This window comes from Syngnathus acus, chromosome 10 (assembly GCF_901709675.1).
Source record: "Syngnathus acus chromosome 10, fSynAcu1.2, whole genome shotgun sequence".
Lineage (NCBI taxonomy): Eukaryota > Metazoa > Chordata > Actinopteri > Syngnathiformes > Syngnathidae > Syngnathus > Syngnathus acus.
Genome location: NC_051095.1, coordinates 4,160,731 through 4,177,447, shown reverse-complemented (window position 1 = coordinate 4,177,447; position 16,717 = coordinate 4,160,731). Strand labels below are relative to the sequence as shown.

The window sequence follows — 16,717 nt, the reverse complement described above, 5'->3', positions numbered from 1 at the left end:
CTTGGTTGACCTTTGTATTGCGTGAGTCACAGCAAAAATGTGAGCAGGTTAGGATTTTCCCTTTCATTTTATGCCACGGCCACGAGGCAACTCATTCACAGCTTCATTTGCAAGCGATTAGTCAGCACTGGACGATCATGGGAGCAAAGTTAGCAGCACGTGGGCCAGTCGACTATTGAGTCGACATTGCTCGTTCGCCGTCACAGGGCGTGTTTGGGTTTGAGTCAGCAGAAAACGTCTCCCGGGGAGGCTGCAGTGTGAGTGGGGTCATGGTTTTATTTGGAGGGGGTGGCTGGGTGGTCATGAAAATGAGGGCCTCAGCAGACAAGCACTGACTCACAAGTCGCTGGTTCACATGGCATGTGTTATTCAGCTGGAATGTCAGTGATACAGAAAAGGTATATGTGGCCAAAAGAAAGAACCCAGGCCTAAATCCAACTGGAACATCCTGATGGTTGTTGTATTTGTATGGATCTCATCATTTCTCCTTTGGGCATAACTTTTTTGGTTGCTGTTTAGGTTTGTAACCATGAAAAACAAAAGACAATTTAAAAAAATGACCTATAAATGCTGCTTATCCTGGGAGTGGCAAAGTCGGCACCTTGAGAAGTGAGTCATCGATGGTGGAAGAGTCCGGAATGTGATTTTGATCTTGTGTAAAAGACGACATCCAGTCCATCCACTTGCATCTATGCAGCCGCCACCGCAAAAAGTATGTCCGACTCAACAAATACACCCTGACTCAATTCAAGTTGTTCTCTGCTTATTTACAGCATGATCCTGTCCTGCCTGGTCTTCACTTTTTGGTCTAGACACGTTTTGAATCATTGCGTGAATCACGAATGACCCAAATCTCGTCATCAGCAAATCACATCGGATGGAAATACCCCACTCACAATGCCACTGTGACGTCACGATGAAGTTTTGATTATTAGAATCAGACGATCTTGGATTGTTTAAGGCTGGCCGGGTGCTGGACACCCAAATGAGCGCATGCGCATTTGTGCGATGGCAGACCTCAACAGTCCGTGGAGCGGCTTTACAAACGCACATAAATGGGCGGTGACCAGTTGATCTTGTTGAGGCGTCAAACTTCCTTGCGCTCCTCTTGAAGACTCACTGTGATGCAGAACAACGACGGTAGCTCGTATGAGTCAAACATCCTAACAGGTAAGTTATCGGCATTGCTTTTTATCACGAGTATATTTAATTTTTGGAAATAAAATAATATGTGTTTGTACAGCCTCTCTTGGAGCAAATCGACCACTACCATCTCAAATATTGGAAACAGAGAGAAATGGGTCCAGGAAGGAAGGCAAGATGTTGGCATAGCTGTTCTTTTCGAAAACCTGCTATGCCAACAACTTGCCCTCTTTCTCGCCCCTATTTCAACCAAGCAACCTGAAAGACCGCAAAACAATTTTGTCATTTTGTCATCGATGTGTGTCCTGCTGATCTTTTAGGATTTAAATACACTATTGTATAAATAAATAAATTGTGATTTAAAAGATTGACGTGGCTTTATTAAGTTCATATCCTATACATCAAATACAAAAATTGTGTGATAAGATAGAAATAAGTTCAAATGATCTTTTTATTCAATTGTAATCAATCTTGCCATAAAATATCGAATGACGTCAAATTGTACTGTGGCCCTTTAAGGGGTGACAAAAATTAGTCACCTGACCACGCGTCATATGATCAGCCACTTCCGCGTTTGATAGGGCCGGACCTCATAAAGGTGAGCAACTTTTTTATATTCACATTTAATAGAAGGTTACGCGTTAATTTTCTGTGATTTATGCAAAGGGTGTTGTTGGATAGGTTGTACGTTTCCAAACATGTAAAATGTTGATTTAGCCAAAGGGTCGTCACGTAAATGCATACATATGCTACGTGACAGGACAGGAAGCACGAGTTAACCAGCACAACTATTGTTGCACCATCTGAGAGTTTAATTTGTCATTGAAAAGTGAGAGCTGTTGTATTTGTGACGGACGTGGCAGCTTTCTTTGTCGCCTATGTTTTTTATTTTCGTGTCTTTTTAAGATGTCCTGTTTTATTGGTGGTCTTTGAATGCATCTTGTGCACTGTTAAAGTGAAAGTAAAAATAAAATAATTGTTTTTAAACATTTAAGTGCATTTCTTATTTAACTTTATATATTCATTTTTCAAGTACACTTTTTTTACTTTTGTTTTTGTTGTCGGAAAAACTGAAACCTCGTTGTATTGTTGCAGACTGCATCAAGTTAAAAAACATCAAACAGAAATTGTGTCTTTTCTATAGTTTTGGGGAATAAAACATCGCTATGGTTGACTATTTTAATAATACAAATTTTTTTGGGGAGCTGATTGTAAGAATTTGAGAGCCAGTGTATTCGAAGCACTGTGTTGATTCGTCATGATCCTCTGCCGCCATCTTGTGGCAATGCAATTACAAACTCCTTGGGGGTGTCCATTTTTTGTATGGCAGGGCTCGGTCATGTATTATTTGATGTTAACACGTAATGTGCATTGAATAGCCATGAACAGTGAAAACTTCACACTGAGCGAGAAGATGGTGTCGGCGTCGTACGTCCGACAAGCGAGTGAAGCTCGCCGCGGCCATGAGCAGCTCGTCAGGCAACTGCTGGAGAAGGTAAAATCAATGTGTACGATCCTCGCTTCGCTTTGTCTCACGCCTTTTGTTTGTTTGCAGGGGAAGTGTCCCGAGGAAGGCTGGAGCGAGGCCACCGTTGAGCTCTTCTTGAACGAACTGGCCGTCATGGACAGTAACAACTTCCTGGGCAACTGCGGCGTGGGCGAGCGGGAAGGCCGTGTGGCATCCAACATGGTGGCCAGACGACATTACAGGTGCCGTCTACTCTCGGACTCAGTGAATGCAATTCGCAAACCTTCTTCTTCGTTTTTGAACGTGCAGGTTGATCCATGGCATCGGTCGATCAGGTGACATCGCAGCCGTTCAGCCAAAAGCTGCCGGCTCCAGTCTGCTCAATAAACTAACCAACTTGCTCGTGCTGGACATTTTAAAGATGGCAGGTGTGTGACGCTCAGCGGACGCAGCATTTAAAATAACCTGTTTGAACTTGTCTTACCGACTGCTCGTCTTTTGTCCGACAGGCGTAAGGAGCGTAAAGAGCTGCTTCGTGGTTCCCATGGCAACCGGCATGAGCCTGACTCTTTGCTTTCTGACCCTGCGCCAACGGCGACCGAAAGCCCGCTACATCATCTGGCCGCGCATCGACCAGAAGTCCTGCTTCAAGGCCATGATCACAGCAGGCTTCGTGCCCGTCGTGGTGGAGAACGTGCTCGAGGGTGACGAGTTGCGGACGGACGTTGACGCGGTGGAACGGCAAATCTGCGAGCTGGGAGCCGAAACCGTCTTGTGCGTTCATTCCACGACGTCGTGCTTTGCGCCGCGAGTGCCTGACAGGTAAGCTGAGCACGTTACTGAATCTTCAATAGAATAAAAAAACATCTTTATCATTTTATGATGCGAATGCAACAACATTTGGAGTTTGGGATGTTCTCTAGTGTTCCATCTTTGTGACTGTTGACAGGCTGGAGGAGCTGGCCACCCTGTGCTCAAAATATGACATCCCCCACATTGTCAACAACGCGTATGGCGTCCAATCATCCAAATGCATGCACCTCATCCAACAGGTATGCAGGAGATTACCTGTCACCTGCAGATTCGTATTTAATTTTTTTTTTTTATCCACCAGGGGGCTCGTGTTGGACGAATCGACGCCTTTGTCCAAAGTTTGGACAAGAACTTCATGGTCCCGGTTGGGGGCGCCGTGATCGCCGGCTTTGACGAAGCCTTCGTACAGGAGATTAGCAAGACTTACCCAGGTGGAGTGAGCTCATTGGCGCACAACTAGGTGTGCATTTTTTGTTGTTTGTTTTGTTTTCTTATGTTAACACATCTAGTGACTGTTTGAAAAAAATAAACTGCCCGAAGAAAGGCCCACTATAGTTTAATGCTACCATAACTAGCATCTGTGTTGCTTTGCCTGCATGGAACAACTAATATTAGTGCCGTACTGACAAGCATAGGAGGTTTTATTATGAATCCCACTTGAGTTCTTGGGAGGACTAATCTATGCAATAAGAGGCTGAAATCCAGTGGGATATATAACACCTAAGTGAGCAACACATCCATTTGTCTGTTCTACACCGCCCCCAGTGGCCAAGTGAAAAACAACTTGTTTAATTGTCTTTAATGATGCCATGTCATTTACATCAAGTTTGTTTGTATTTAAACGTCCTGTTTGTCCAGGCCGAGCATCTGCCTCTCCTTCTCTGGACCTCCTCATCACGCTCCTCACTCTGGGAAGCAGCGGCTATAAGAAGCTCTTAGCAGACAGGAAGGTAAGATGGGGGTGGGGGGGGAGCGACGACACGGTTTCTGCTTATGAACTATGAAACTAAATCTCAAAAGTGTGATCGATGGATCATAAAGAGGAAATTTCCCTCCGGTGACCCGATGCCATCAAGACTCACTAATGCTGCCTCTTGCCCCGCATTGTGCATAAACAATGAGGCGGACTCCCGTCCTGGTTTTGATAGCCTCTCCCCTGTGAGGAGAGGCTCTCAAAAATTTGCTGTGCTCGATTTTTCAAAGAGTTGCTCACTGGAAGAATCGCTTGATAAGCAACAAAGGGATAGAAAAGATAGAAGAGCTATTTCTAGTTGCGTCCAGTTTTATGCTAGGCGTGCTCCACGAGTCCTGTATGTGGTTCCTCGCAGGAGATCTACGCGCTCCTGGCCGAGGAACTGAAGAAGCTGGCTTCGGCGCACGGGGAACGATTGCTTCACACCCCCCATAACCCCATTTCACTCGGTGAGCACCCCACCTGAGGTGCTGACCCTTCAGCTGCATTTCCCGTGCTGTTCACTTTGTGACTTTGTTCCCTCGGGGTGGTAGCCATGTCGCTGGACGGGCTGCGGGCCGGCTGCGACCAGGCGCCGACTCAGCTGGGCGCCATGCTGTTCACGCGCCAAGTTTCAGGAGCCAGGTATGTACTTGCATCTTCAATCCAGAGGCGGCAAATGAACCAAAAAGCGGCAGAAATAAAAATCAAAATCACTCGTGTCATCGTTAGCTTGTCTGTTTACAGGGTGGTACCGCTCGGCAAGGAGCAGAGCATCGGCGGGCACACCTTTCGAGGGTTCATGTCGCACTCCGAGTCCTACCCGTGCCCGTACCTCAACGCGGCGGCCGCCGTGGGCATCACCCGCGACGATGTGGCGCTCTGCGTCAAAAGGCTGGACAAGTGCCTCAAGACCCTGCGCAAAGAGGCAAATTCGCTTCAAAATAGTTCTCCGCTGCCATCTCCAAATTAAATCCAAAGATCGGCAAATTTAGCTCTATTTATATTTTTTATGCTGTAAAATCATGGTAAAATGGTGTGACACCTTCATCTATAACACAGGGATTGTCACCCAGTGGTCCGCGGTCCTCTAGTGGTCTGTGGCGGTATTGCAGGTGGTCCACGAAATTGGAAACGGAAAATAATTGTAACATTTTTAAAAATAAAAATTGATTTATTATTTAGACTTGATTTATTTTCCAGCTAATTTTGTGAATCATTTACCCATCCAAACTATGTCAGATGTAGCTGACCTTCCCAAAATGGACATACAGATGCAAATAAATAGCCTATCCTCCTTCGGTCCAAAAGAAAATATTATTCCGCCAAAGCAATGGTCCCCGAGTTGCTTCTTGGTTATGATGGTGGTCCCTTGGACAAAACCAGTTGAAAACCCTTGATCTATAACATCAAATTCTACATAAAGTGAAAATAAATGTCTTGCAAATTTGAAATCAATCTTTTTGGGGCGTTTATTTATTTATTTATTTATTTATTGTGAGGTGGAAGTAGGGGAGGCTTTCTGGCTACTGCAGGAAAAACAAAAGGTGTCCCTTAAAACGCACCTTAAGTTGTGAAGTGGTCAGTATTGCGGTGATTGCTTGTTTAAGCAAGACGAGAATTGATTTAATAAATAATGAAAGTGCGCGGTGGTGGGGGGGGGCGGGGATGTACGGGGGGCTGCCGCTGATTCGCTGCGGTCCGCAACTGCGTCGCGTGGTGCAGGGTGGAAACGCGCCTGCTTGATTCCGTTCCGAGTCCCGCATGCCAGTCCAACAGCAGCAGCAAGGATGCCGCCGATAGGGACATTTTGGCTCGTCCTTTGCATGTGCCTGTGCAGCAGCCTGGCTAAGAAGCCTGCTCGCTGCCCTTCAACTTGCAGCTGTTCCAAGGAATCCATCATTTGCGTCGGCTCCTCTTCCGTCCCCAGGTTGAGCCCCGGCGACATCATTTCTTTGTAAGTACTCGTCGTCCTCCGAGCCCGCGCCAGCTAGTTGACGCAGTCGCAAAACACGAGTGCAAAACGAGTAAATCAACATTTGAGCAGACTTATTTGCATAAATGACAGAATAGGTTATATATTTCCGTGCTGACACTTTTTCATGTTGTGCTTGCAGGAGTATTGTCAATGGCACTTTCTCAGAGGTCAAAGAGGCAATGTTCTCGCACATGCCGTCACTCCAGCTGGTGTAAGAGCTTCTCATTTTCATATATCAGGCACGCACACAAACATTTTGGGAGGCAGGCGCTCAAACCCTCGAAAATTCTATCCGTTGCTAAAATTGACAGGAGGGAAAAAAACAAGCAGGCATAGGGAGAACATGCAAACTCCATACAGAAAGGCCAGAACCCCAAATTGAACCGACGTCATCTGCACTTTGAGGCAGGCGTGCTAACCCGACGAGTGCCGGGGCACCTCAAACCAAGATAAATCTTTATTTTTTTTCTCACTTTTAACCTGTAAGATGTAAAAAAAAAAAAAATTATATGTATAAATTAGAAAGGGGTAGAGTTGTCAAAATTAATTAACAACTATTAAATTAACTAAAACTACAAATTAAATGCCTTGCATTTTAATAATTGAGTAATCGTTCAGACGTTTTTTAACTAAACATTATTCAAGTGGTGTTTAGTTGTTTTTTAATCATTGAACCAGACCAAATAAACCAAAACAAGTGGTTAACAGTAATTAGGGCAAAATGTATTTTTAATCCACTTAAACGCAAATAACATTTTGTCTGATTATCAATTACTCGATGGAGTATCGATAGAATATTCAATTCTAAAAATATTCAATATGACAGCCTGGAAAAGGTTTTTGGGTTAATGGAATAAATTAAAAAATAAATAAAGAAAGAAAGAATAAAATTAAAAATACACACTTTTTTTCATCCAGGGTAATGGGGCAGGTGCTTGAGCACCACCTAGTGGCTATGTGTTCCCATGCCTGCAAAAAACAAAAGCAGGATCCTGAGAATTTTGTGAACTTCTAGTATGTAGCCCAGGTTGTTTTGTAGCTTGTGCATGGAAGGCACGGGCAGATTTATTGCCTATTAAAAACTATTCAAAAGCTTTTAGAAGCTTTTAACACCTCGGCAAGTATTGAAAGCACTTTGGCTCGCCACCGCTAGTCATTAATCTAGCTAAGTGCTGCTAACAGAGTGTGACGATAGCTTCAACGTCACGGCACATGCATTTCAAATGAAATTTGTCCTTTCATATTTCACAGGCTTCTCAATTCCAACTCACTTACCACAATAAGGGATGATGCCTTCTCTGGCCTTCCGCATCTGGAATACCTGTAAGTGGAAGTGAAGGTTCAATCAGGTTAGCAAGCATAAACTGAGCAAGTTGTTGTTCTTGAACAGGTTTATTGAGAGCAACAAGATCGAGACCGTCTCCAAATATGCCTTCCGAGGACTGCGGGACCTCACGCACTTGTATGTTCCTCGCTTTAGATTTGGTTTATCTGGATTTGTTTACCAAAGAGTTGACAGAAATGAAGGATTTATGGATTGTTGTGTTTGGTTGTTCGTCTGTCTTGTGGCCGCAGGTCGTTAGCCAACAACAAAATCAAGGCGCTGCCTCGGGACCTCTTCAATGAGCTGGACTCTCTCATCGAACTGTGAGTTTGTCAATATTTTGATATTTTCGCTTTGGTGACATCAAACATCAGCGGTCATCTTTCCGCAGGGACCTGCGAGGCAACGCCTTCCAGTGCGACTGCCAAGCCAAGTGGTTGATGACGTGGTTGCGGAGCACCAACGCCACCGTGTCCGACGTGCCCTGCGCCGGGCCGGAGGACGTCCAGGACAAGCGCCTCAACGACATGAGCTTGCAAAACGAGTGTATCTCGACAGGTGAGAAATAAAAATTTAGATCATAGGATAAAGTTTACTTAAATAGAATCCGTCATTAAATGTTTTGATGCGTCTTCATTGCTACCAATTCATTTTACTAATCGAACTTTGCTAGCTCTGATTAAGCAATAGTAGGATGGACAAATATTTACATTACGCTAGCTGGACCCGTGAGACTAATTTTAAATGTGACTGGACAAAGAACCAGTTTCTTGTTTTTATGGCGTGAGCTAGCACAACGCAAATGTCGAGTGTTATAGCGTCGCTAACACAAGCGAGCTCTGATCTTTGGAACCAAACTGAGGGCTGATTTAAAGCAGAAACACAAAAATGCCTGCAGTGAGATAAAGCTCAAGTGAGCCTCCCGCGACCAGATCGAGGCGTTGGTGCATGATGACTCAGCATTGACGATGACGATTCCCTTTGGCAGATTTCATCCTGCATCAAAGCATGAGCTCAGAGTCGTTGTCCGTCGACACGTTCAGCTACAAGAACGACGTCTTTGTGGCGGTCGCCGCTCCCGGCGTGGAGAGCTGCATGGTCCTCCAGTGGGACCACATCGAAATGAACTTCAGGACTTACGATAACATCACAGGTGAACATGGCAGTCCAGCGTGACGAACAAGATCAAGCACTGGTTTTGCTGGATTCGCAGGAATGCCAACGCCTGAAGATTCTTTGGTTTGTACCGTGAATTGGAGTCCAGCATTGGTTCTTCATTTTCTGTAATTGTTTCAGGTCAGTCCATCGTGGGATGCAAGTCGGTGGTGATCGAGGACCAGGTGTTTGTCATCGTGGCTCAGCTCTTCGGCGGCTCGCACATCTACAAGTTTGACGAGGACCAAAGCACCTTCACCAAATTCCAGGACATCGAGGTGTCCAAGATCTCCAAACCCAACGACATCGAGGTTTTCCAGATCGGCTCCGACCGCTTCTTCGTGATTGCCGACAGCTCCAAAGCGGGCCTGTCCACCCTCTACAAGTGGAACGACAGCGGTTTTTATTCCTACCAGTCGCTTCACGAGTGGTACCGCGACACAGATGCCGAGTTCTTGGACTTGGACGGGAAAGCGCACTTGGTATTGGCGAGCCGCTCGCAGGTTCCCGTCATCTACCAATGGAGCCGCACCAACCGGAAGTTTGCGCTCCACGGCGAGATCCCCGACACGGAGGACGTGGTGGCCGTCAAGCACTTCCGGATCAAGGACGAGCTCTACCTGGCCGTCACGCGTTACATCGGGGACTCCAAAGTCCTGCACTGGGGCGCAAAGCAGTTCTCGGAGGTCCAGGCGCTACCATCGCGAGGCGCCATGATCCTGCAGCCCTTCTCCTTCAAAGAGCGCCACTATCTAGCCCTGGGAAGCGACTACACCTTCTCACAGATCCTCCAATGGGATGAGCAGCAGAGCGAGTTTGAGCGCTTCAAGGAGGTCTACATCCAGGCGCCGCGATCCTTCACCGCCGTGTCCACGGACCGACGGGACTTTGTCTTTACGTCCAGCTTCAAGGGGAGCACGCAGATCTGGGAGCACGTCATCGTGGACTTGAGCTCGTGAGTCACTGGGCCATATTGCAATGTTCAAACTACCCAAAGTCTTCCGCGATTGAGGAGCGACGTTTCGGGATTTAGCGGAATTTTCACAAAATTTTCAGTATATTTCCAGGACGTTAGCTATATTACCTAACACGAATACGTTCAAACATATTCGCTAATTAGTTCAAATATACTAGAAAGATTTGTTCAAACGTACTTGGAGATAAATGAGTAGCATGCTAATAAATGCTACATAAGTAGCATTTTACCTATAATGCCACAGCCTATTGACTTGTACATGTGCAAATATTAAGTATAAGTATTAGTATTTGGCCTACAGTACACCAAAATTTAAAAAAAAAAAAGGGGTAAAATGCTACGTTTGTAGCATTTAGCTCCAAGTACATTTGGATTTATTTGCCGAACAAAAAGAATTACTCCAAATTGGAAACTCCACGCTTCCGTGATAAAATCTTACGCAATATGATTTTACTATGCGTCGTAATTGAAAACAGAACGGTGTTGAAAAAAAATCCACCTAGCCCTTCTTTCATAAAAATGACAAAATATTTTTTGAACCAGTCAATTTGATTCGAATGTAGAACAGCAAAGTTTGAATATTGAATTTCTGGATTCATTGCGTTCCCTGCGCTTTTTGTTCTCGAGTCTGGACGTCGTCTGTGCATGTGACGTCAGAATGCACTTTGCATGTAGGCGTCGTGCACCCAACTCAGTCGCCCTGCACTCTGCATTTTTGATCGAGGAATAGCCTAAATATTCAATTATACTTCAATGACATATTTGTGTTTTTAATTTTGATCAAATTTATTTAACTCGCTAACTTCCAAGTCTGTAAATTCCTGCTTTCTTGCCGTTCATTTCTAGAAGGTTTTGAAGATTTCTAACAACCCCCACGCAGACTTTATAAATTAAATAGATTTTCTTCAAACGTTGATGTGTGATTAAAAATGGACAGAAAGGACCATTTGTCTTTTTCTGGCCACATTTGAGCTCCAAGCTTTTGTTTGGAAGCATGTGCGCGAATGTCCCGTCCGTTGCCTTCTCGACACGTGAACGAGCATCGCATCCCTTTTGCTGGGAAAGTCTTGAAGCACAAACCTTTAAACTGCTACCAATGTTGCATTTGGGTTTCGTAGCCTGCCGATCAAACAAGGCATCGCTCGACCATGAGCTGAATGTTAATTTGCAAATGACGCGTTCATCCCCCACCCCCTAAAAAAAAAAAAAAAACTCAACATGCCTGGCCATCCGAAACAGAACTCAACAGCTTTATGTAATGATGTCATCATGTTTGAGCATTTTGTAAGAGCATGAACACAAATATGTGAAGCGAATGAACATCCATCCAACCCGTTCAGAATGTCAACGTAACAATAAAAGCCTACATTGCAAGATGGGCTCTTCCTCCTCCATCATAGCTATAATAATAAGTTGGCCATAGCCACACACAAATAACAAAAAATAATCACACACATCCACACAACACTTAAAGGCAACACAAAAGATACTGAAGTTTCAAAATACAATCTTTGTATGTCCATGGCGATGCATTATCATACATTTTTATTGAATGTGGATATCGTTGGCCTCATTTGTTAGGCAGGGAAATCTTTAAAAAAAAAAAAAAAAACATGTATGGCATTATAAGAGGTCCATACACAGGTGTTAAAAAAAAGACCATAGCTTGTAAGGCATTAAAAAAGCAAAAAACGAAAGAAAATTTGCTTTTCTGTTTGTTTTTTGAAATATTGTACTTTATAGTCATCTAATGGCGCGATAAATAGAATGTCTATAGCGGCAAGCTAATTCAGCGTGCTGCGCCTTCCGGCTTTGACCACCAGGAGGCAGCACTGTATAATACTCATGTAGACACAAGCAAAGAAGAACATGACTTTGAATATGCTATAATGTTACTCATTTTTTTGTAGAGGATAAAGAATATATGCCTGTGAGAATTGTCGTGTTATTTGTCCACATGCGTTGCTTCTAAACCCGCAGTTAGCGATGCTAATCGTTAGCATGGAAATAGCGCTTCGTATTTTGCCCTCACTTTGCCATCACAAAGTTTCCAAAACACAAGGTGTAATTCTGCCCTTGTTTTTTGTTTAGTTTTTGAGTAAACATTAACTGGGAGTGGCACGAAATAGCTGGAAGCCTCTTCTTTTTTTTTTTCAGATGTTATTCACTAACTGCCAAACCGCCGCTTGTCGTAAAGAGTGAAAGCCGTCACTGCCACCGTACGGCGCTCGGTCGGGACACGGTTGTCGTGAAGCGCGGACGCACGGGTCCGTCAGCGTCGCCGGCTCAGTTGGTGGCATCCACCGCGTTGACATTGCTGTCCAGCTGGTGTCGAAAAGACATCCTAGCTTTGGAGGAGAAATAAACGTGGGGTCCCCGGGCGAGGCTGTCGCTGCCGCACGACGTGCTGGAGGCCACGCGGAGGTTCCTCTCCTCTTTGGATGACAGCAGAGGCAAGTTTAGCCAAATGTTGCGTCTGGATGGTCAAATGCGTGTCTCACCTATCACTGAGGGGAAGCCTTTGCTTTTGCAGCGCTCTTTGCAGTGTTTGTAGAAGGGGAAACACTGCAGCATCTTCACACCCATTATGCAAAACTGCAGAAAATAAAAGACAACAAGCCGGTAAATTCAGCCTGTCCGAAAATGCAATGCTGAAAAGAAATAGTTCACCAATTTTGAATCCGCTTTCAGGTGACGACACTCGCAAATCGACATGTTACATCACCAGCCAGGTAAGATGCTAAGCCTTCATTTTCTGCATGGTTTCGTTTACCTCACATTACCATGTCGAAAGATGATAACTATGCTGGTCATGGTGTTTTGAACCTATAGTGCTAGTAATTCGCCCCATGGCCCTCTTTCCATTTTACAAACCCGTGCAGCTGGATCGTCTCAAGCTTGTGTGACGTCGACCGAAGAAGTGCCAGGACTACAAATTCAGATTAGCAAATGAGGTCACATTGCAGAAACGGGCCAAGAGCCAATGTGGGGCGCCACCGGACCTAATTAAAACTGTGGCTCAAGACTGTTTTCCACAAAACGACCCATCCAATGTTTGTTGGAAAATGGCTTGTGGGAAACGATTGCGACATTTCTTGCGATGCATAATAATGGTATTTACTCTTTTCTCACTATTAATAAGCGCAAATAACCTAATGACGAATTTGTTTCTTGCAGGTGACAGCTGAGGCTCGGACTTTCTTTCTCCGGACGCGAACAATGTCCCGCTCATCGCATGTTTCGCAACATCTTAAGCTATAAGCACCTTCAAGCATGATGAGCTGAAGAGTCTCGATAATTTCCAAAAAACACAACAGAGGCTTCTAAAATCCTCACACTGGATTTTGCAAAACAATCCAAAGAACCCACCTGAGTCCAAGCGAAGTGTTGAGGGAGCGGGATAACTTGCGAGCCACCGGTGGAAAGCGTCCTTGTGTTCTCTGCACTCTCCGAGTGAACTTTAAATAGCTCGCCCCTGGCGGGGGAGGATACGCCTGCTCCCTCCCGCCCTCTTGCTCTTCCGTTTGCGCTTCAAGCTTTTGCTTTCATCACGTCGTCAATGCGGTACAACCGATTTATTTCTAAAGCAATCATGAGTTATATCACTTTTGTTGTGCCGCTAAATTCCCAGGAAAATAACTTCTGACAAGTTTACAAAGCTTCATTCTCCACATTGTGGGCAAACAAAAGTTTATTTGAATAAGTCTTTTTAAACCTGGTAAAAACCAAACAAAATGTCTTCAGTTCTCGATTTTTGGCCACTTTAAACCAACATTATAGACTTTGTGTATGTTTTCAGCCATGGCGTCTTTTTGATCAGGGAAATCGGCTTTGGGGGGGTTCATTTTCCAAATGTTCCTGTGGGTTCCCAGTAATGATGTGGATAATAAATGTATATTTTCACCCTTTGCTGAAATGTGGCGTAATACAACAGTTCTAAGATTGCTGACGTCAAGAGAAAAAGTGGCTATGCTGTGCGTGTGCGAAATCGTAAAAAAAAAATTAACAAAACAAAAATTACACATTGACCACCCGCTTCAAAATATTGGTTAATAAGTGTGAAAACCGGACAGAAGTTCAACCATCAGGTTAAAACTAGAACTAGAAAGTAAATCGAGCATTCCGGCTGATACCGGCTTCCAGAAAAGAAGAGCACAGTGGCGGACTCGCCAACTTGTTACGTCATTCTTGTATTTGAGCCCGCGCGTTCGTTTCCAAGCCAACAAGTATGTCACTTGTCCTTTTCATACTATATTTACACTCGAAGGTTACAAAGCTCACAACTGCCACCGTTTGACAACAAATGCTTAAAGGCTTAACTTGCCGCTCCTCCTCCTCGACGTCGAACCTTTGTCCCCGTCTGAACACCAACAATCCAATTAGCTGTAGAAGAAGACGTTTAATCACATACGAGACGCGTCTGGCGGCGAGCTCATAGTGATTCATCATGTTTGAATGTTTCGCAATTGGAAAGTGAATTAAACAAGAAGCCTGTGCAACGTGATTTATTTGCAATGCCGTTGCATGATTCTTCCACTGAGTGTCGCTATAACACTTTGTCACGCGTGAGATGTTGAACTTGATAAATAATCGTTCATGTGTTTACATGGTACAATAAAAAATATAGTTGGATGAAATTATAGTTTTTATTCCCCCAAATATTTCAAAAACAGTCATTTTACAGCTGTAATTTTAATAGCGTGATTTTCTTTGCTCATGGTCAGATTTCGGGCCCATGCCTATAGTCAGTAGCCATTGTCACATTGTTAGGAAAGGTACACAAAATAGAGTCAAAATAGATTTAGGTGCCACAATAATAAAATCTGTCGAGAAGAAAATCCCGATCTGAGAATCCCTTTGCATCCCAGCAGCGGATTTCACAAGCCGCTTTCATCCTGCGACAGAGAACAAGAGTTAGCTAGGGTGGGGAAATCTGTGTAAGGAGTCTCGCTCCAAGCTCCGATGTCTCGCCTACCTCCTTGTTCTCGCGACAGTCCCCGCAGATGCAGCCCAGGCAGCCGTTGACCACCTGAAGGCCGCACAGCGCCATCTGCAGGACGCTCATTGCCAGCAGGATGGAGAAGAGAACCACGTGCCACATCACCGCATTCTTGGGGTACTGGCATATGTCCCATATGGTCTGGTTCACCAGGTAGCTCTCACTACCCCTGGCAGGAGGAGCCCGTTTCCATGTGAGCTTTCGTGATCCCTCAAATCCCGCCAAAAGAGCAGGCACTCACGTTCCGAGCTCCTCGAAGGGATACTTCCAAACGCCTCCCTCCACGCGACACTTGGGGCCGATGGCCAGGCCGGCCGAGGCCACGCTGCAACAGTAGATGGCGCCCAACAGACCGAAACCCGACGAGAACACCGAGTTCAACATCTGGTGAGATGAACCCGGATGTTAGCTGCTCCCCACCCCCGTCCCCTCCCATGTTTGCCTTTGCTCGTTATCTAATGGCGCTCTAATCTCAAGCACTCACCCGGCAGCGGTTGCCGCAGCAACCCTTTCCGCAGCAACCCTTGCCCCCGGCCCTGATAGCAGAGCAGCTCGGGCACAGCATCTGAAATCAGAGAAAATTGGGGGTCAAAAATGTTAGCTGGACCTCAAACGCGTTATGGAGACGCACCTGATGAATTTGATGCCACCTTGGAAAAGTTCTTGTCAATACCAACCAAGTCAGTCATCACAAAATTCTTTCTAATAATTCTCATCAAATTCTTGACGTCATCCTGCCGAGAAACCCTCAAAACAACGACGGCGTTTTTGCCGTGATACTCACAAAGAGGCCTCCGCCGATGAGACCGCCCATCAGCCACACCTGCAAGGAGATCTGATCGTTATCCAGACGTTTGCCATCGGGGAAGAATAGCAAGAGGTTGGCGATCATGCAAACGAAGGCCGAAGGCAGCAGGATCAGGCCCACCAGGCGGGCGCACTTGCCCGTACAACACATCCCTGCTTGGCTTTCCGGGGCTTTGCTGCCACAATCACGAGGCGGGCAAACCGAGTGCGTCACTCGCTGAAAGTCAAACACGTCCAAGCGGAAGCAAAGACAGGGAAGGAACAAAGGCCACCGAGGGTGGATGCGCACTTTTCTTTCCCACCTGTGATAGGCTGCTGATTGTGTGTTTTTTACAGCAGCAGATTGAATGAATTATTAATTATAAGTTATTCGTCATTGTCATAAATCAATGCAGAGCTGATAAAGAGAGCTGGTCTTTCCTTTTACAGCATTTCACAATTGTAGTTTCGGAGGGGTCACTTTTTATTATTGAAGTATTTTTTCTTTGTTAATCCATTTCATCATATCATTGAACTATGGAGAGGATGTTTTTTTGTTTATCCATCCAAGATTTATAAGGCTGTGAATTTGTTGGCAGTGTAGTTTCAATCAAACTCTTACGTTACATGTTTTCAGTTGACTTTAGTAGTAACTGTTTCGGTTTTTGTTGTCAATATTTCCTCACCTTTCTGGAGCCAAGAGTAATTTTATGACCTGACAGGCCTGTTCTCAAATTACTCCTTTGAATTCATCTGCCTGTGGCATTTTCGTGTTCCCATCTTTGCGCTATGGGTGCCGACGTCACGGCCAAGCGCAGGCTAAGTTTCAATTGTGTGTGTATGTATGTATGTATGTATGTGTGCGTGCGGGCGTGTTTTTTTTTGGTGGTGGTGGTGGTGGGGGCATACGTCATAGCGCTGCTGCACTTAGTCAATCAACGTCCCTGCATGGCAGCCATGTTTGTAGGGGCAATGTTCCCATTAAAGGTGTTGCATGGACTTGGAAATTAAGTTACAAATTGCTAATTTATCAACCGATTTAATGATTTTTTTTATTATTACTGTCAAAACGCCCTCTCCTAAAACAGGATAGTTGTTTAAATAGCAGCGATAAAAAATGTTT

General features: G+C 44.9%; 3 protein-coding genes and 2 long non-coding RNA genes across 5 annotated transcripts; 3 read left to right on the top strand and 2 right to left on the bottom strand.

Annotated features, from left to right (window-relative positions):
- The first annotated feature begins 1,388 nt into the window (after positions 1 to 1,388).
- Positions 1,389 to 5,832, top strand: sepsecs (Sep (O-phosphoserine) tRNA:Sec (selenocysteine) tRNA synthase). The gene is made up of 11 exons (XM_037262380.1): positions 1,389 to 1,741; positions 2,523 to 2,638; positions 2,699 to 2,853; positions 2,921 to 3,039; positions 3,121 to 3,433; positions 3,561 to 3,663; positions 3,726 to 3,855; positions 4,283 to 4,374; positions 4,753 to 4,846; positions 4,931 to 5,021; positions 5,124 to 5,832. Exons 2-11 carry the CDS (start codon positions 2,525 to 2,527, stop codon positions 5,347 to 5,349), a joined length of 1,437 nt encoding a protein of 478 aa, XP_037118275.1. The 5' UTR covers positions 1,389 to 1,741; positions 2,523 to 2,524; the 3' UTR covers positions 5,350 to 5,832.
- A 239-nt stretch (positions 5,833 to 6,071) lies between these two features.
- Positions 6,072 to 11,041, top strand: lgi2a (leucine-rich repeat LGI family, member 2a). The gene is made up of 8 exons (XM_037262041.1): positions 6,072 to 6,333; positions 6,494 to 6,565; positions 7,606 to 7,677; positions 7,745 to 7,816; positions 7,930 to 8,001; positions 8,070 to 8,236; positions 8,667 to 8,831; positions 8,975 to 11,041. The coding sequence occupies exons 1-8, from the start codon at positions 6,167 to 6,169 to the stop codon at positions 9,790 to 9,792; spliced, it is 1,605 nt and encodes a 534-aa protein (XP_037117936.1). The 5' UTR covers positions 6,072 to 6,166; the 3' UTR covers positions 9,793 to 11,041.
- A 258-nt stretch (positions 11,042 to 11,299) lies between these two features.
- Positions 11,300 to 13,298, bottom strand: LOC119129046. Its single transcript, XR_005099119.1, has 3 exons — positions 13,179 to 13,298; positions 12,311 to 12,404; positions 11,300 to 12,244 (listed from the first exon to the last, which is right to left on the bottom strand). It is a non-coding gene; the product is annotated as an uncharacterized LOC119129046 (long non-coding RNA).
- LOC119129047 lies at positions 12,345 to 13,185 on the top strand. The gene is made up of 3 exons (XR_005099120.1): positions 12,345 to 12,431; positions 12,501 to 12,541; positions 12,987 to 13,185. It is a non-coding gene; the product is annotated as an uncharacterized LOC119129047 (long non-coding RNA).
- Positions 13,299 to 14,518: 1,220 nt separating the features above from the next.
- On the bottom strand, positions 14,519 to 15,853 carry tm4sf5 (transmembrane 4 L six family member 5). The gene is made up of 5 exons (XM_037262042.1): positions 15,593 to 15,853; positions 15,293 to 15,373; positions 15,050 to 15,192; positions 14,785 to 14,977; positions 14,519 to 14,704 (listed from the first exon to the last, which is right to left on the bottom strand). Exons 1-5 carry the CDS (start codon positions 15,764 to 15,766, stop codon positions 14,687 to 14,689), a joined length of 609 nt encoding a protein of 202 aa, XP_037117937.1. The 5' UTR covers positions 15,767 to 15,853; the 3' UTR covers positions 14,519 to 14,686.
- Between the last annotated feature and the right edge of the window lie 864 nt (positions 15,854 to 16,717).